We start from the raw sequence: 19,783 nt of genomic DNA on the forward strand, positions 1-19,783 counted from the left end.
TCCCTGATTAAGACATTTGACATCATCAATATCCCCAAACACAACTGCCACATAGACAAACATTTACGAGCTTGACTGGGGAAAAAATGTAGGACGGACAGTGAACATTTTAATGGACATAATAAACTGGATGCCTGCCGTGGATAGGAAGTGCCGGGGAACACAGTCACTACAGATGGAGTCACTGTGCAAGTCAAAGGCAGAAAGACTTCAAACTGGGCACCAGAGCAGGCTCCCTGCGGCTGGAATCCGCGTCTTTACTCCTTCAAGCATCCAACTCTTTATGAAGACCATCCGCTGAGAGGAGGGGGGGGTGCGGGGGGGGGACCTGGGAGATTCAAGGATTTTGATCAACTGCAGAGTCCGCCGGTGAGTGTCAGCTTTTTACAACTTTTACCAACGAAAGCTCAGATGTGATTAATTATCAAGGCAGATCCGCGTCCATGCGAAAGGACCCGTAACAAGGCACGCTGGACCGTGTGGGTTGTTAGTTCCTCAGAAAGTGCTTTGCGTTCAGTTTTAAGATGTTTTTTGTCGGAGGAGCTGATTGGATGCGGTGGACTGTGTGGGGCATAGCGCGTTCCTCCGTTATTTGTAACCCAGCAACTGTCCCAGTGACTGACCAGTTGAACAAATCCTATTAATGACACCATTATTGAATCTGAGGGACTCCGTAGAGAACACAGTCTGCAATATTCCTGAGCACAAAGTGGCTTCAGACCACTTTAGCGCAATTTTTTTAGGAGGTATTGTCTCTAGAAATGTTAGATTACATTTTGATTTTGGCTAATTATGTTTTTTTCATTTATTATTAGAACATAAGTTAAGCTACAAGTCTTGACACACTTGTTTAGTCGGGGTCGTCTTTCGTTAACGCTTGCTTTATCTCACCTGTAATCCAGGCATGGAATGGATTTTGACACGCAGAAGTCCTTTCTGCGCAAGCGCGCCAGCCCGTCTCCTCCCTCTACCTGAGAGGAGCGCACCTGGATCCAACGAGACGGAAGTTTAGCCAAGGCAGATCAAATCTTTTTGTCTGCGAAAAGTTTCTTCGGAGTTCAAGCGAGCACACAGAATCTCCAGTCGAAGCAGGATGCCATTCGGTGGATATTACAAGAACAATTTAGAGTGCTTTTCTAACCTAAATCTGTCGTTCAGCGACTCATGGTACGTGGTCTTTTTCTTCTCTGAGTGAATCCAGAGCTGTGCTTGTTTGCTGATTTGAAAAACAGATTTGCAATATGTGATTTGTAAATAGGAGCAGACTTGACTTCCATAAAAACTGCTACACACACACACACACCAGATTTATTTTGTTTAAAACACAAAAAGTAAAAAAAACTTTAAGTACAAAGATGTTAGGTTAGTGACATGTCTCTGTGTTGTCTGTGTTTTTTTCTGAATCCTTAATATCTTTTAATTCTGATAATTACATGACTGCTGGTTAATCATCATTAAGCATACGTGTGTTTGTTACAGCTGAATCCCCGTCTAAAGTCAGCCTGCTCTCCATTCAAGAAGAATGGCATCTCTCCGCAGAGTGCTCCGAAGGCGACTGCACCCACTTAAATTGGCGATAGTGGCCCTTGTCTTTGTCACATTTGTGTTCTTCATGCAATGGGAAGTGGGAAGCCAAAGCCAGCAGGAGGACCCGTGGCTGAAGGAGATGGCAGTGAAGCGGGACACCATGCTGGGCATGGTGATGGGAGCTGTCAATAACTTCAGGGATGCGATGCCAAAGATGCAGATCAAAGCCCCTGTACGTAAGCAGGACAGTGCAGATGGCGTGTCCTGTCTGCCAGGCCACTACACTGCAGCTGAGCTCAGGCCAGCTCTGGAGCGGCCACCTCAGAACCCCCTGGCTCCTGGAGCAGCTGGAAAACCTTTCCACACGGACTCACTGAGCCCCGAAGAGCAGAAGGAGAAGGAGAGGGGTGAAGAGAAACACTGCTTTAACCTGTATGCCAGTGATCGTGTCTCCTTGAGCAGAGACCTGGGCGCAGACACAAGACCGCCAGAGTATGTCAGTTTCTACCATCTTTATGCTTCTGTTAAAGCTGTTCCTCAAGTTTACCTTATTTTTCACTGAAAGTGTGCAAGAAGAGTAGCATGGTATTAGTGAACATAGTTGACCAAATTCACTCAATTCATTTTCCAAAGGATTTTGATGTAGGAACAACATGTAATTGCCCCACCTAGTGGATACAAATGCAGCTTTAGTGCTGTACAAAAAGTACTCCACTTTCCTTATTACTGCTCCATGCATATATGTACTGGCACCGAATATAACTTAAAGTCACACACTGAAAAACACCCACACAGATAGTTAGTGTAATATAAATGGGGTAATGCAAAACTGACACTGATTCTAACCCACACACACATTCATCATATTGGCTTTTTGCAACTGATCTAAGACAGAAACCACAGAGATGATTGTTCTGACTTGGGACATTGTTTCAGCATGCCTGCCCAGTTACTGTGGCCAGTTCAGGGAGAAGCTCAGTTATGTTTGGCTAATTACAGTACATCCAACTGCATGTGAGTCCAAGTTAATGTCAGTACATAGTCAGTACGTGACACAGACATAAAGCCCCAGCGCATGTACTGGCCATCTTACTGGGGTGAATTGCAGAGTCTCTCCCACTCTGCTATGGCAGGTATTTCAAAGGCTGCCACACATGCGGTGTCACAGCTGAAATGGACACCCCACAAGGGAGAGTCTGCAGATGTAATAACTACGCTATTGTGCCACTCAGGAACTGTATAGGACAGTCAGATCTTTGTGCTCTTTTTCCTTCTTGCTACAGATGTATTGAGAAAACCTTCAAGCGATGTCCCCCCTTGCCGACCACCAGTGTGATAATTGTGTTTCACAATGAGGCTTGGAGCACTCTGCTGAGGACAGTATACAGTGTCCTCCACACCTCCCCTGCTATTCTCCTCAAGGAGATCATCCTGGTGGACGATGCCAGCGTGGATGGTAAAATTCAAAAGGGCCCTTCAGGACCGCCCTGCTCTCTTTTGGGTTCGATTTCATGCAGCATGTTGGGTGGGCAGCTCAGAGAGGAGCTGCTCCTGCTCCGTCTGTGGCCCATGAAGTGGGTTACAACAGGAAGTGAAGGGGCTGCTAGTGAATACTTTCCTAGGAGGAGTCAGCAGTGGTTGTGCTTAGAACTGAATCAGCGCTAACTCTTGTAAATAGGTCTGATTTCCTCATCAGAAAACATAATGCTGGAGAGGAGAGAGAGGTTTCAGACAATGCAGTCCATCTGATCCTGAAACAAAAAAGTTATTTGTTGGTAGCAGGCCACAGATGGAGGCCTGCTGTACAACAGCTCTCCTGAGAGCCAGCCATGTTGAAGATAAATGGAATACAGCTTTCTTCTTTTTCATCTGCTTAAGTCTTACCTTCCAGGCTGAGGCCTGTTAATATTATCTATTTATCACTTTAGTAATAATTGAGTCCTTATGAGACAAGAATCACTCGTATATTATTTTTATCAGATGTTTTCATAATGTGTCTAATGGACATCCCATACTTTCAGATGTGTTGAAGGACGAGCTGGATGAGTATTTGAAGCAGCTGAACATTGTCCGTGTTGTCCGCCAGCGCGAAAGGAAAGGGCTCATCACCGCTCGGCTGCTGGGGGCCTCCGTTGCCACCGGTGACACGCTCACCTTTCTGGACGCCCACTGTTAGTCAACACCACTGACATTAATCACAGATTAAAATCAGTTGCATGTTTGACACACCCGTACCGACACACCCACAGTTCAGCAACCTAATGTTTGCTTTTCTTTAAAGCCTCAGCAGGGCTTTACATTCCAAAATTAACCATTCAGTGGTCATTGTTAAGAAAGATGTTGTGATGTAATGTCTGCGTGTGATACAATGTAATTGTGTCTGTTGACAGGCGAATGCTTCAATGGATGGCTGGAGCCTCTGCTTGCCAGGATAGCAGAGAACTATACTGCAGTAGTGAGTCCTGATATAACCACGATTGATCTCAATACTTTTGAGTTCATGAAACCATCCCCATATGGCCAGAACCACAACCGGGGAAACTTTGACTGGAGCCTTTCCTTTGGCTGGGAGAGTCTACCAGATCATGAGAAACAAAGGAGGAAGGATGAAACATACCCTATCAAGTAATGCTTGATTTATAGAATGTGAATAAACTCTTGTTTCTCGTTGGAAATCATAAAAAAAACTTTTCATTGTAATTTCTCTATAGGACTCCCACATTTGCTGGTGGGCTCTTCTCCATCTCAAAGGATTATTTCTACCATATTGGAAGCTATGACGAAGAAATGGAGATCTGGGGTGGTGAGAACATCGAAATGTCATTTAGGGTAAGACGTCACTAAGCTGTCATTCTGAAGGTGCAGCAGTTTTGTTATTCGTCATTGACCCGTTTCACCTGTTGAATCATTCCATTATCCAAACCGCTGCATAGGCGTGTTAACTGCATGTCATTGTGCATCTGTTTTACGCTGTCTCCCATTAACCTGCAGGTGTGGCAGTGCGGCGGACAGCTGGAGATCATCCCTTGCTCCATTGTTGGTCATGTTTTCCGCACCAAGAGCCCCCACACCTTTCCCAAGGGTACACAAGTGATTGCTCGTAACCAGGTGCGACTAGCGGAGGTCTGGATGGACGACTACAAAGAGATCTTTTACCGTCGTAACCTGCAAGCCGCGCAGTTGGCAAAAGATGTACGTACTGCTCCTGGCTCTAATGCGCCTCTGACATCCTGTGCGTCAATCCTGTGATCCTTTTCAAATGCAGCAAATTGCTCTGCAGCTTTGTCTTTCACTTCTGCTTCTCATGGTTATATGTAAGTGGTTTTTGAGGTTACTTATTACCCCCCCGCCCGCCAAGACAAGTTTGAGCAAATCCAACTGCTGTCTGTGAATTACATTCAACCAGCATTAAGTCTGATTATGACTTACTTAACATACTCTCCAGGGGAAAGCATAGCATTTCACTGTTGTAATTCTCAATGCATGAATTACTATAGAAATGAAAACCCATTCTTTGAAATGGAGTGAAATAGATTAGGGGCTGTTAGAGGCTGTTAAGCGACAGAGGAAAAAGGGGCCTGAAGGAAGTCAGCTCTGGTAAATGACAGGCTCTCAGCGTTTCCCAACATGTGGTCCCGTATGTGCCATAAACAGTTCCCTCAGGGCTATACCTCACAGAGCGGGCCAGCCCTTTTGCGCTGGCTTCAAACAGACACACCGTCGTCAACAGCTTCAAGGAATCCGCCGTAGTAGCTCTCAGTGTGCACTAGTGTGAGCGGCACATTCGTCATTATAGTAAGTGCTCTCATTATTCAAGAGCATGACTGCGCTTCAGTTTATGAGGAACCATGATCAAATACTTGTGTTTAGTTTATTTGTTCAGCAAAGGAGTCATTAGAGCACTGGAACACAGTCATTGACTTTATAAAGTAAAATGGTGATGATATTCAAAGTTAAAAAAAAATAAATTAAAAAAAGTCTTCCGCGCTTAGCATTCGACTCTTATTTTCTTTGAGGTCTTTGTTTTTTGCAATGCAGCCATATTTTATTCCTGTCATTAGATGACAGTTCAGAGTGTGGCTCTACTAATGGCAGTGTAGGCAGTCTGTCCACCATATTGGTCCAGACTGAAATATTTCAACTGTTGGATGACATGAAATTTGGTACAGATGGTCATGGAGCCCAGAAGATGAATCCCAATGACTTTGGCGATCCCCTGACTTTTCTATTAAGTTGACATTTTTGTTTTTTATTGAAATTTATCAACAGCTAATGGATGGGTTGCCATTAAATTTAGTGCAGCCATCACACCAACCCCTTAGGATGAACTGTAATAACTTTGGTTATCTCTTGGCTTTTCTTGTTGTGCCACTATGAGGTCAAATTTACCTTGTCTAGTACTTCGGTTTATAATCAAATACCTGCAAAACTAATGACCTCCCCACTGGCCTCAGCTGTACTTTGAGTTAAAAGCTTATTAGGAAATTAAACTAAGATGATGAACTTGGACAACTTTATATGTTCTTAGCATCAGCCTTGAGAGCATGTTAGCTTGCTGACATCAACCCTAAAAATCGCTGTGCTTTAGTACAGCCTTTTTTGTTTTTATTTGCTTGTATTCTTACACACTCTGAGCACTCCATGGTTCTTGCATTTCAGTCTGGATGGCAATTGCGTTTACCTTTTTCAACACATAAACTGCACTTCCAGATTCACATTATTCAAAACACTCCTTCTTTTGCACCTTTTTCCTAAGTGACATTTTTCTATACCTGCTTGTTCTATCTGAAGTCAAGAGCATCATTACTTTGTAGTACTACATAATTATCCAGTATGCAGTGTGCTGACGAACAATGCTTTGCTCTTCTGCCTGACATTATTTTAACAGAGGGCCTTTGGAGATATCTCCAAACGTGTGGACCTCCGTGCGCGGCTGCAGTGCAAGAGCTTCTCGTGGTATTTGAAGAACGTTTATCCAGAAGTCTTCATGCCTGATCTCAACCCACTCCGCTTTGGCTCAGTAAGATCACAAACCCCACCACCAGCTCTCCTCTTTCCAAACCTCAGAGCTCTGTCTAGCCACTGTGGGTTTCCACTTAGGATCTCCAGAGGGCACTGAGCAGTTCCAATTTGACACCACTGAAAGCACTCCAGAGACTAAAGTTGTTTGAACAGCTTGCACTGGATGTTAGTTTTTCATTTTGTTTCCTTTCACTACTTTCCCCTTCCCTCCTCTTTCTCTGTAGGTGAAAAATGTCGGCAAAGACTCCTGTCTGGATGCTGGAGAAAACAATGAGGGTGGGAAACAGCTGATCATGTACCCATGTCATGGACTAGGAGGAAACCAGGTCAGTTAGAAAGTGTGCCTCCTATCTCTGATTAACAAAAATGATTCTCTTTAATCACAGTGGTTGACTGTGCCTTTTTTTCTCTCTCTCCTTTGCTGTAGTATTTCGAGTACTCCACACATCACGAGATTAGACACAACATTCAGAAGGAGCTATGTTTGCACGGGGCAGAGGGGCCTGTGAAGCTGGAGGACTGCCAGTATAAAGGCAGGAACACATTTGTAGGAGCGGAGCAGAAATGGGAACTGAAGGACGTGAGTTTGGTCTTTTGCTTTTTATGGGCACTCATTTGTGATTTCAGATACTTGGGTTTTCTTTTCAGAAGAATCATAGTTTTTTTTATCTTCTCTTCATACAGAACCAGTTATTCTACAACCCTGGACGGAACCTGTGTCTGAGCGCCCGGCACGACCATCCTACTCTGGCCCCCTGCAACCCCTCTGACAGATACCAGCTCTGGTCCTTCGTCTGAGTTTTTCAAACTACCGCGTTACAAAATAGCCACTCTGTATGCATAGGCATACTAGGAAATGAGTATACTATACTGTATGTAGTTAACATGCAGTTTGTTTTGTTTTAGATTAATGACAATGAGTTTTAATTTATTTTTATACGTAGAAAAACTGAACTGCTGCTGCTGTGAAGTTTGACTTTGGGAGAAACCACAGAATGCCACTGCTGGAAGGAAGCATTGGAACAATGCTCCCAATCAGACTGTGAACTGAGATTTTTGGAATAATGAAGATGCACTGTTTCCAAGTGCCTCCCTTGTGTTTGAGGTGTTTTCACTACTCCAAGTCTTCACAACCAACACATGCAGTATTAGGTACATAAAGCAAACACTGAACATTTTTTTTTAGTGAGACGTGAATCTAAAACAAAATCATACAACAACAAAAAAGACAGTCGATCATTATAAATGAGAGGTTTAAGTTGGACACACACAAATCTCAAATGTTCATGCACCAAAGAGACTCAAAGTGAAAACCTAAAACACACAAGTATGATGGGCATTTTTCCTTTTTAATAATGCAAAACCTCTTTTTTTGCTACCGTCCAATGCCTTAGATGTAATTTTCTACTGGGTGGGTGGAGTGGTGGAGGGATGGGGTGGTGAGGTCGTTGCAGTTTTCTGATGCAGAATAATGGATTCTACATAGTTGTGATCGAAAGGGTCTTCAGATCAAGTGGATCTGCTTTAATTAAATTATTTAATGGGGTCATTTCTTTTTTGTTTTAAAACTTTTAAAATATTTTATTTCAATACACTTGGTTGTCAGTTTATTAGGTGCACCGAGCTAAAGTTAATGCAGTCTAATCCAACAGTCCTGCAGTAAATCCTACCTTCATGAAGGTTATAATGTTGAGTTTTTGTTTGGACCCCTTTTAGAGAGGTGTTGATTCAACTTGATGGGCATTTATAAGGCTGTAGTTTTTTTTTGTTTTGTAGTTAACACCTCCACTGCAACAAAATACAACACAACAGCAGAAACTGGATATTTTAATCATTAATTATATAATTATAATAATTATAATGACGAAGGAGGACTGTTGTATTAAACCATATTAGTTTTAGTTAGATGTACCTTATATACAGGCAACTGAGTGTAGAGACATGAAGAACAATAATTTGAATACCAGTTTGGACCTGCTGGTGAGCTGGCCCTTAAACTTAAATTACATACAATTAGTTTGTTCATGACAAAAGTGAAATTGACATTATTGATTAAAAGGCATTTTATTTGACCTACAGTCAATGTTTTATTGAACATGCATGCAGTCCAACGTCATGACTGACTCTTTGTAATTGCGGCGGTGTTTACCTGTGGGATATTATTTCACTTGTCATGCTTTGGTGTTTATCAAAGGGGAACTTTTAATATAACAGGAATGCACCGGAGTAACTATTTGTTGATCAAATGCCTGAAACTCTCCCTCTACATCTAACCAGGAGTCCACTAATGAATTTCTGGTGCGGGCACTAGTGTTTAGATGGCTGTGGAATACTGTAAATTACTTTACGTTTGAGACTGGATGAGGAACAGTTCAAATGTGTATGTTTGTCTAAAATGGAAACTGTCTATTGCTGTCAGAAATCCTTGGTATTAAGAGGTGTTATTTTTAGGTAAAATAAATTCAGTTGGATGGTATTAAGAGCCACTTTGTCTAATTTCTCCCTTTTGGTCTGCAGAGGGCGCTTTGCACTAAGAAATTACTGAACTGTACAAGGTTGACTTAACATTTTTAGCAATTTTAATTAAATTTATTTCAAAAGCATGTTAAAAATGAAACAACTGAAAATGAAGTCAGCTCTATCTACAGTTGGAAAAATGAAACACATTGAAAAAATTTGTACCATTTTGTGCAAAACATATGCATTTCACAAAATAAGAAAGAGAATAAAATAAATCAGGCACATGAAGCTTTACAACTCACAACCAGCATGAAACGAAAGTCAATTTTAAGATAGTGAAGCAATTTACTCAATACAGACTTTTAGTAAACCACAATAAATACACATTTCAATATATCATTCATAATAAATACTGGAAAATAAAATCGAACACAAGATTCTTAACTGGATGCAATGTCATTGTATCTAGCCTCCTTCCACTGTATGCTTTGGCACAGCAAATATCTACTATAGGCCATGTTGATGCCACTGATTGCCTAAAAGCTGTCTGTACACTTCTTTTGTACCACAGAGGTGACATGAAAGGTCCCAGCTACTCGGCGGTCACAAAGAACTCCAGTGCTGACGCTTTTGATTATAAAATATGGGCAGATATTTGTACTCATGCAGGAGCAAAGAGCTCAAGGTAAAGAATTTCAGCAACCTATTATAGTCAACCCATACTATTTACTAAATTATTGCAGTTCCCCAATTGTTGAGCGGTCACTCCAATTTCCTTTTTGTCAGTGATTTTATAAAGGTGTGTTAAAAGGTTATTTACAGATCTTTTGGTAAAAAAAAATCATAGAATCCTGTTATGTCACTCTCAATGGCTCATTGGACTCAGGAGTCATATTGTGTAGCTTTTAATTACTGATATGAATCAGGTTTGATAATAATAAGCTTTGATTGTCAACCTTGGACATTTGTTTCCTCCATATACAATTATTAAAACTGTGGCATATTTTTATTAAACTAATGTTGCTTTAAGTACAATATTAAGTACCGTGACAGTCAGTTGAAAGTAATCTCAGTCCACTTTACTGAGGATTTTCTCTAGAAGGGAATTAAAAACCCTCAAACTATTGCACTAAACAACAAATTGACATCATTCTTGGATCCACATAAATAAACATCTGAGTGATTAGACAGTGGAATCTAGCTTATACAACATTCAATAACAGAAATCCAGCAACCAGATAATTTATTAAATGCTGACACATTATTTTGAATCAATATTTTGTCTCCAGCATTTTTACGGAGACTGGTTACTGATGGCTTTCAAATGAAGCCTATTATAGTAATTTAATGATACAGTTAGTGATCTATTGTCTATGATGAATCATAGAGCTTCTAATACTTTTGGAGATATGTCAAAGTGCTACTTTATTAATATCCCTGTATCTGTGAAACGCTTCTAAGAATAAATCTTCATTTGTAGTGGCACCTGCAAATTACATTATTATAAACATGAACAGTGGAGAAAAGAATATGTGAGGGGCCATATTTTTCCACCGTTCAAGTATAAATCAGTTAAAACCAACTGCATGCCACTGGGCCCCCACACTTTAAGTGCAAAAGGCTGTGAATTGATTTCTGACATTTTATGCTATTGATATTGTATTCCAAACATACAAATAAGAATTCAGGCTTTTTCATGCTTTTCAAAACCATAGAAAAGCATATAATAGTGACAAAAACAAGAAGAGAATGTACACTATGTATACAACACATTTTTATATAAAACAATGGCATTTTTTTCCCTAAACGTTACTGAGATTCCCCAAAAACAGCATGCGTATTGTTATCAAAACATTTACAATATATAAGTATACACGTAATTCAGAAACAATAAATAAACTGACAATAAACCTTTTTTGCACATTTGACACATACAGTAGACATAGAAAAGTTCCATCTACAGTACAATATCTGCTTAAAACTAGAACTTTACATCTGAAATTACAAGATACATTGCACAGCATAACATAACTTATGTTTTTTGATCTGTTCCATTTTGCAGTGAAGGAGCACGCTGTTATAGAGAAAGCCTTCAGGAAACCACCGAGAGTGAATCATTCCTTGGAAACATTTTCATCATGAACCTATGGCTTTATAGTTACAGATGAGAATGTACTACGGTGCTGTAAATTGCTTTGAAATTTAATGTAAGATAATGCGAAAAGGCCATGATTATGTTCCCTTAAAATGCCACTTGGTCAAGTTAAGACGTAATAATGAAAGAACACTTCAAAAGGTGAGGCCCACTAAATGGCTGTGACCTCGGGGCAATGGTCAGGTAAAGGAAGGTTCTTAGTATTGTTTGCTAGTAAGGTCAGGTCAGAGTGTCCGTTGGACTCTTGCTGTGGCTGTTCAGCTGTCAGACACGAGCTGTGGCTGCTGTAGGAACCCTGATTGTTATTGTTCAGGTAGTTTTGAAACTGTGTCTGGTTCTGGTTGTCAGACTGCTCCACAAACCCTGCTTTGGACAACACCTTCTTCTCCTGATCAGGTGTGTAGCAGGTCAAGGGGGTGGCTGGAGCACTGTTGGTCAGAGTGAAATGGTGATTGGCTGTGTATTGGTCCTCGGCCTGATTCGAGTAGTCTGTGTACTGCTCGGCAGACATGTTGAATGGCCCTTGGGCTGCGCTGCCGTTGGTCGTGCTGACTGGATCTTGGAACGCTAAGGCTTCCCCGTAGGGTTTACTGGGTTGGCTGGTTTGGCCATTAGAGACGGCACTGGAACTCCCCAGCTGATAGTACTCAGCCGAAGAAGAATTCATTAAATAAGTGTTTCCGTTCATGTGGTTATCATGCCCCACAGAGCCATCGCTGTAACACAGCACAGAAGACAAGGGGACAACCTCAGTGTGAGACACCGACGGGGTTGTCATATCGTCTGTAAAGTTCTCAGACTTCTCTTCATCATCGTCATCCTCGTCCTCAGAGTCGCTGTTAGCTAAGCTCTGGGTGCTGGAGTCAGACAGTCCGCTGCAAACGCTGCTACTGTCCTCCTCGTCCTCCTCGTCTTCTTCATTCTCCTCCTCCTCCTCCTCCTCATCATCGTCGTCTTCGTCTTCTTCGTCCTCTTCGTCATCTAGTGGCTCATCCATCTCGTCCGCGGCCTGCAGATGCATGCTGGCCGTCTGTGGAACAGCGTCTGACAGAGAGTATTCCAACCTGTGCTGAGACTGAACTAGAGGGTTTCCGCTTCCCAGGTCGTTGGTTTCACCACGGTAACCGTTGTTGGGCGACGCCTGCTGCTGCTCACGACTCTTCTCCAGTTCGAGTTTCATTATGGTGTGCAAGAAATGGGTCCGAACACGGATGGGATTAAACTCCACTCTTCCAGTTGAATTGCTGCAGCCCTCTTTTGTGCAGCCACATGGAAATGACATCCGGTCCACCTAAGGAAAGCAAAACCTTTAACTGCGCTATTCATTTTATTTCAAAACAAACAAATGACCTGTTTAATATGATAATGAAACCGAAAGATATGCCTGTCACGGTGATTTACCTGGCACTTGATCCCTGCGATGCTGCAGGCACAGGTTTCCGGGTCACAGAACACTCGGCAATCACAGCCACAGTCCTCTCTGGACATCCGGATGGCCCGCAGTTCGTGTTTCTCTTCCACGTCAATCTTCTTTACCCCAGAGGAGCGCAGCAGTGCCCGGCGCTTTTTGGTGGTAAGAGGCTGTAGGAAGAAGTACTCGTCTACCTCTGTGTTGTCCAGATCGATATCATCATCAGAGATGTCCTCGGCCGTGAGCGTGTTGGCCTCTTCAGACTCCACTGTGCCATTCTTGGTCAGCTGAAAACAAGAAGGAATCACATCCAAGCTATGTTATAAAAAAAAAACAAGGGAAAAAAGAGTGAAAGACTCATCACTAAGCTGTGTTTCAAACAAAGAATCTTTCAGACCAAATTCCTTTCAAATTCTTCACATATTTGATACGGATATCTGCTGAATCAAATCCTTTGTACAGAAATATTTAGCTTTCCAAAGCATTTACCTTGAGTTTGATTGAGTTGAGTTTCTCCTCCTTCAGGTGATCCCTGAGCATGTCTCTGTGGATCCGCTCCTGCTCCAGGGCAAATTCACCCAGGGAGTACTGCCTGATCCAGCTGTGCCTGTTGGACATGCCCAGCGTGCTGCCTCCCTGGCTGGGCACGCTGGTGAATCCCTGCCGCCGGCTGAAGTAGTACACTGTCACATTCTCAAAGTGCACCCTCCTTGTCCGCAGGCGCTTCTCTCTCTTCAATATTGAGTCAGCTGCAAAGGAAAATGGGAATGTAAAAAAAAAATGGTACATCATATGATACCACATGTCATCTTGGTAGTAAACTGTTTTTGACAATTCATTAATCCGATGTGGAAAGAATTAAAGCTCCACACTGCGTATCACTGTGTCAAGAACACTTTCAGCACAGTTGATTTCTTTTATCATTTATAGTTCTTTCATGTTGGAGAAGAACAGTTTTATAGCCATGTAAAGCCTGTTAAGATAACTGACATTTTTATGGCAAAATGTGGGACACAGACAGGCTGAGAGTATTGTCCTTAAATGCCTGAAATATGAGGAATTCTTTCTGCCTGGCTTTACAGCACGCTTATACATATCTTAGGAAAGCTTTGTAGGGAAGGATTTCATCACATCTCTTTGCTTTCGCTCGGCATGCGAGTCATCGGTGTGTCTTTTTAAGGGGAGCTCTACAACAGGGAGGGGCAGAGAGGAGGGCAACGGTGGAGCATAAATAATCCCCTGCCTGGCCCAGAGATGAAGAGCGCTGGTTCACAGAAGCAGTGTTCCCAGCGTTCACCCCATATCAGACAGACAGGACAAATAGAAACCATCTGGTTCCAACAGCTCTCCACCCCACGCAAGAGGGACAATGCATTTCATTACAGATGTAGAGCTGTCAGACTGAGGGTGCCGAGCAGAGCCAGCCTTCATTATGAAACGCAAACAGCTATCAGCTCATTTTTGGTGTCAAAACAGTAGACAGATGTTGAGGTCTATGTAATCAGCGTTTATTTTGATAGTGTCTATATTACTGCCTATAAGAAAAAAACACCTCACAGGTATTTTTCACCGTTTTGCAAGCTATTATCAGTCCCAGTTTCAACCCTGGCTCTTTCTCAGACACTAAATAAAACCCAAATAGATTACAGATGTTTTTCCTCCTCTCCTAACACAAGAGCATAGGATGTTAAACCACTTAGGACTTAATTGTTTCATCTCTCTGCCCAGACAGTCAATCACTGTACATTCACATGTCACTTCACAGGAAAGAAGTATTCATATTGCACTGCTCCCTCGTTGCTGTTAGCTACCAGCAGCTGCAGCTGACACAGAGGCCAAGCTCAGCCTCAAGGGATGCAGCACCCTACTTATGTCTCGCTACAGGGAGGGGGCCCTGTCATCCATCTGCGTGTCATTCACACAGATAAAAAAAAAATCATCAAAACACACGTTTAGTGTTGCCTCGAATTAAAACTAGACTAAATTGTGACTCCTTTCTTTTGTTCTTTAAGAATTGAATTATTAAGATTTTTTGGCATCAAGTATCTGCTGCTTTCATAATCCCCCAAAAGGATTAATAAACTACAACTGTATTATCTATTTCACTCACATTCTGTCTTGTCTCTCAGACATTAGGATTCACTTGTGCACTGTGTTATTTATTAGTTATGACTTCAGTGTCCTTTTGAACCCGCAGAGGAGACATGTCTTCTCTGGTTGGTTTATTTCTACTAAGACTGAATTCTTTAATACAAAGTCAGTTCAAGCTGATGTGTTGTCCAGAACTCAGTAGCGGACCTGAAGCATTTGTATATTAAAAAGCCTAGCTGTGACCTAATCTTTGTAAACCAAAACTAGCTTTGTTCATCTGCAGTTGTTGCTCCATTTTAGTAAACGTACTCAATTACTCATTGACAGAAAATCATGTAAATGTGCCAGATTTAGCCATACATGCTAATTTCCATCTGAAGTTTTTGTTTTTTTGCAGTAATTAAGTTATTTTTCAAGCAAAGTGCTTTTGATGGTTTCATCTTCTTAAATATGAATATTGCTTTTTTTCCATTTTAAATTATTGCAAACTGAATATATTTGGGGTTTGGACTGTTGGTCAGACCAAACAAGACATTTAAAGATGCCACCTCAGGCTTAAGGAAATTGTAACAGGCATTTTTCACCAGTACAGACATTTCATAGACCAAACAATTAATTGACAATAATCTGCATATCTACCAATAATGAAAATAATAGTTTTGCAGCACTAAGAATTACCCACCATTCATCAAGTCTAATTTTGAGTGTTCATTTGCTTTTCTTTTTTCTTTATGCAACACCTTTATTATACATACAAAGATACTGTCCCCTCCTCAAAAAAAGGCAATTTCATCCAAAATAGGATTTATATAAGCAGATAACTAAGACAATAATTTAGTGTTCTTAGAGAATGGTACATTAACATGTACAGTATCAACAGTGTTGCACACAGACAGCTTGAGGCTGCATCAGCTCATTCATCTGGCTGGGCCTGCACACTGAGGCTGTTCCTAATGAGGGAGGCTGTATATCCTTCTCCTTTATTACAGCACTACACTCTTAGAACCACTCAGCCTCCTCTCCTCCTCTCTTCTCTCCACTCTGCTCCTTTCCTCCGGACAGCTATAACTGTAAATTCATATTACACTCCCTTATCAGCAGACATGCGGATCTGTTTTCTTTGACCTGCATCCTGCATTGATTCTGAGCTACAAAATCAGGCCGTCTCTGAATTTTATTCCCATCTTGATTAAAAATCCCTTTCAGTGCTTTAGCTTTGTTTTTTCTTGAGATGAAATGATGACATTAATCTTTCTGTCAATAGCACAGGTTAGCCACACTGAGCACAATGGATGAATTTAAAAGACACAGGCACTCACGGGTGAAAGGGCCTGAGGCGGAGGGGTTGACACTGTCACTGCTATCCCCGCTCTCACTGCAGGAGACTTCATCATCGGACTCCCGCAAGGAAGAGCACGGGGAGGAGGAGGCTTCCACCTCCTCAAATTTCCTCTTCAGTATTCCACTCATGGCCCGCCGCATCTGCACCTGAAACCGAAAGACAGCAGAGGGGCCACACATTATTTAATATCCAGTTTAAGGCCTTCATAATCCTCAATACACTCAATTAGCAATGAGACCCAGACTCCCCCCCTCCTCCCTTCTCTCCTGCCGCTATCCCAGCTCCCAGGCATTCCCTGGGCGATTGATCACCTTGGCACAAAGGAGCTGAGATGGAAGGAGAAAGCTGCTAATTACATACTACGTCTGCCTTACAGGAAGTTCATTTCACTGTTTTTGATTGAGAGGCTGGAGAAAAAAAAGAGACTGGACCTACTTGTCTTGCATTGCTACTGGGCATGGTGAAATTATGTACAATATACATGCAGTATGTACAATTTTATGTGATAGCATTTAATTGCTGCTACATTTAGAAAGCATAAAACTGGCTTAAAATCTATTACATTGCATCTTACAGGGAAAAAATCTTTTTCTAAAAATAATAATGCAACAAATTCCGACGTAAGTTGTATTGGTGTGATGTTTATGTAGAAACGTGTGCATTTCCATTTAACTATGGAAGTGAGGCAACAATCTGCACTACACAAAGTGATTTGTACATTCTGTAAATCACACATCATGCAGCGCTAGAGGAGGAATAGGTGAAGCCTTTCTTGACTGCATAAAGAGTGATTTCCTGTGCGTCTGTAATAAGCTTCTGTTAGGTCAGATGCTTCCTACAGAAGAAAAAGAAAAAGAAAGGCCTCAGGTGAATGCAGCTACAGTCGCCGCAGAGCAGATTAAAAGATCTATACTGTGATGTGCTATATTGTACCTTATGATCTGCTACAAAAGGCAAGGTCAATAATCATAAAACACTGTACATATAATAGCAAAAATGGACCAATCATATAATTATATTGCTGCTACAGACCTTTCAGTGATAACTATGTAGGTGCAGCTAAATGTTTTTGGTTACTGCACTTCATACGGAGGCTGTTGTAACATAAGTGTTACAGACCACTTCAATGTCAATTGAGAGGGGCCATTAACTCCCTCTGACTAATGATGCAATTAGACAAATAAACAAGAACAAGCTCATCAGTCAACAACTACACTAAAACTAATCAGCAGTACACTGGAACTGGCTATAATAACTACTGCATTATAACTGTCAAACAATATATTATTTTGATTGCAGCTTTTTCCCTTTGAATTATACCCTGCCATTATTCTCCAATGTGTAATGGATTGTAAACATTAAATGACTTATTTAGTCTTAATCACTATTCATAACATCAGACATTGTTGATAATTTAGTCATTTAATGTATTTAGCTGAAGAGCCCTGTGTTCCTTGTTTTAACAGCAGCAGCTGGAACATTATGCCACATTTCAAAATAAACCCAATAACACAACAGTGCTGCTGTAGCACAGCAAGGACTGCTATGACTGGCAGCTTTCCCCTCACTGCTTTCTTTCTTGGAAACTGGAATCAGTAAAGACAGCATGCATCTTCACCCAGTCCCACTCTGTCTATCTGCCAGAGCAGCTTGTGGGGGAGTTCCATTCACAGACAGCCACAGTTTTTCATCTGGGCTCTGCTATCGAGTCATTACAGATGCAAATGCTGCCTGAGAGACATGCTGCCTGAGAAAAAGAGGTGCAACCCAGAGAGGACTAGGGCTGCCAGCAAGAGGGTCATTGTTCCCAGGAGGCTGTGCTTGTTCAGTGCGGTGACATGGCACCGCCAGCATTTGGAGAACCTCCAGAGTCAACAACTCTACCTACAACTAAGGAATGTGAGGCATCCTCCATCTGGGAGAGAGAGGAGGAGAAAGGACTCTGTCAGGGTAACCTCAATGAAAAGACTTCTTTTCAAAAATAACATTATTCATTTGGAAGCGAAATCTGTAAGAGGCTGCATCCTCAGCAAGAGTTATTTTGGATTCTGGAAAGCCAATAACAGAGCAGGCTGACAAGAAACCATCAATCTACTTTCTCTCTCCTGAATGATGGCAAGACATAATGGCACTAGCTAATGAACTAATCCTGAAATATATTAAAGTAGTCTTGTGAAAATCAAAATGTTGATAAACAGAAACTGCCAACCAGGAGTGGAAATTTCCACCAGAAACGACCTGTGCAATTTTAGTCCATCTCCTAGTGAGGGTCCTAATTAGGTACCATTGTTGGAAACCTATTTGTATGCTTAGCCCTCAGCTTATGCTGCACTAGGCTTTGATGCCAAAAATGGTTTCCATGGAGATTCTAATGTACTGTCTTAACTAGTGCTTTCTCATATAACAGTGTTTCCAGTGTTACATACTGTAGCCTATATAAGGGTTCTTCATACTTAAACGCCAATATTATACATTTATCACAGTTCCTTTCTCGGATTAATGCATAACTAGTTCATTTGCATTCAGTTATGACAGCATTAAAAGTTAAAATCTTGACACCGGGTGGGCATGACATCATTAGGCACAAAGCTGTGGGTAATCTAGGGTGAACCTCTTTCATCATGGCTAAATAAAATCCAGAGATTGTTGCTCCTCTCCAATAGCTCCTTCTTTGTCTTCACTGTGCCTTACCACTAATCATGGCTGGGCAGCATATACTATAGTACAAGGGAGAAAATCCCAGAGAAAATAATGCAGCAAAAGCCAGCTTGGAAAGCCCCTCCCTGTGTTTGCCTCTCTGTGCACACACATCAACTGTGGAAACCAACTCTTCTTCTCCTTAATCAACAGCGCTCACAGCACTGTAGCACACTCACATTGTGAATACAATTATTTTTCTCCCTCGTCATTCACAAGGTTCCCACAATCACAGTGAATCGATGTGACAACACAAGGCTCAAAACACTCATCCCAAGTGATGCCAAGAAGCCTATGGCATCTGGAGCGAGTCATGACACATCAGTCCTACAATGACCAGACTGCACTTCTCTGTGTGTGTCGGCCCTCACAGGAACAACTGACCTGTATCCACTGGCAAGACTGACTCCTTTCACCTCTTCTCACAGCAGCACAGCCACACAATCATAAATGTGGCAATTCAAAAAAAGGTGAAACATGATGAATGAAGAGGGTCCCATTTTGTTTCAGTCCACTGACTTGCAGCGACCCCTGAGCTCCACGGGCATGAGAAAAAAGGGTGCAGGAGTGTGAGAGAGACTTGTAATTTTCCAGCTCTGACTGCACTGTCGGTACCATATGCTTTATTGTTGCAAGACGGCAGTCTTTCTCACTTTAACTCCCTGTCTGTCACTGTGTTCCTCTCTCTCCCTCTCTCTCTCTCTCTTCTCTCTTCTCTCTCTCTCTCTTTGGCCACACAAAGGCTCATTAGCTGCAGCCAGCAGAAAGGCAGGAGCCTGACTGGAGCGGAGTGGAGCAGAGCAGAGGCAGCCTGTGAGATCACATGGGTGGGATGTCTGAGAGAGAGAGAGAGTCAGGCGTGCCTCTGCTCCTGCTGTCTGCAGATATTTTTACCAACATGAGCTGGGGAAGGGGAGGGGGACGAGTAGGGGGGAGGAGGAGGTAGAGGTATGGGGGGGTGAGAAAGAGGGGGAAATACAGAATGTTGGAGAAATGAATGGGGGGGGCATAACGGAGATGCAGGGTAGTGAGAAAGGGGTGTGTGGGGGCGTTGGGGGGGTATAACAGAGATGCAGAG

General features: G+C 42.1%; 2 protein-coding genes across 2 annotated transcripts in view; one reads left to right on the forward strand and one right to left on the reverse strand.

The window, feature by feature from the left end:
• Positions 1 to 912: 912 nt before the first annotated feature.
• galnt3 (UDP-N-acetyl-alpha-D-galactosamine:polypeptide N-acetylgalactosaminyltransferase 3 (GalNAc-T3)) lies at positions 913 to 8,982 on the forward strand. The gene is made up of 11 exons (XM_035676040.1): positions 913 to 1,167; positions 1,480 to 2,019; positions 2,811 to 2,983; positions 3,549 to 3,698; positions 3,918 to 4,152; positions 4,239 to 4,356; positions 4,519 to 4,719; positions 6,416 to 6,547; positions 6,774 to 6,875; positions 6,977 to 7,129; positions 7,234 to 8,982. The coding sequence occupies exons 2-11, from the start codon at positions 1,523 to 1,525 to the stop codon at positions 7,345 to 7,347; spliced, it is 1,875 nt and encodes a 624-aa protein (XP_035531933.1). The 5' UTR covers positions 913 to 1,167; positions 1,480 to 1,522; the 3' UTR covers positions 7,348 to 8,982.
• A 209-nt stretch (positions 8,983 to 9,191) lies between these two features.
• Positions 9,192 to 19,783, reverse strand: part of csrnp3 (cysteine-serine-rich nuclear protein 3) — a 26,405-nt gene continuing 15,813 nt past the window's right edge. The window contains exons 3-6 of the mRNA XM_035676020.1: positions 15,986 to 16,154; positions 13,065 to 13,324; positions 12,566 to 12,862; positions 9,192 to 12,455 (exon numbers count right to left, since the gene is read on the reverse strand). Coding sequence (XP_035531913.1) covers positions 11,316 to 12,455; positions 12,566 to 12,862; positions 13,065 to 13,324; positions 15,986 to 16,148 — 1,860 coding nt within the window. The 5' untranslated portion in view covers positions 16,149 to 16,154 and the 3' untranslated portion in view covers positions 9,192 to 11,315. The remainder of the gene's footprint in view (positions 12,456 to 12,565; positions 12,863 to 13,064; positions 13,325 to 15,985; positions 16,155 to 19,783) is intronic.

Source organism: Morone saxatilis, unplaced genomic scaffold (assembly GCF_004916995.1).
Source record: "Morone saxatilis isolate NCDOM2014 unplaced genomic scaffold, NCSU_SB_2.0 Contig5, whole genome shotgun sequence".
Lineage (NCBI taxonomy): Eukaryota > Metazoa > Chordata > Actinopteri > Moronidae > Morone > Morone saxatilis.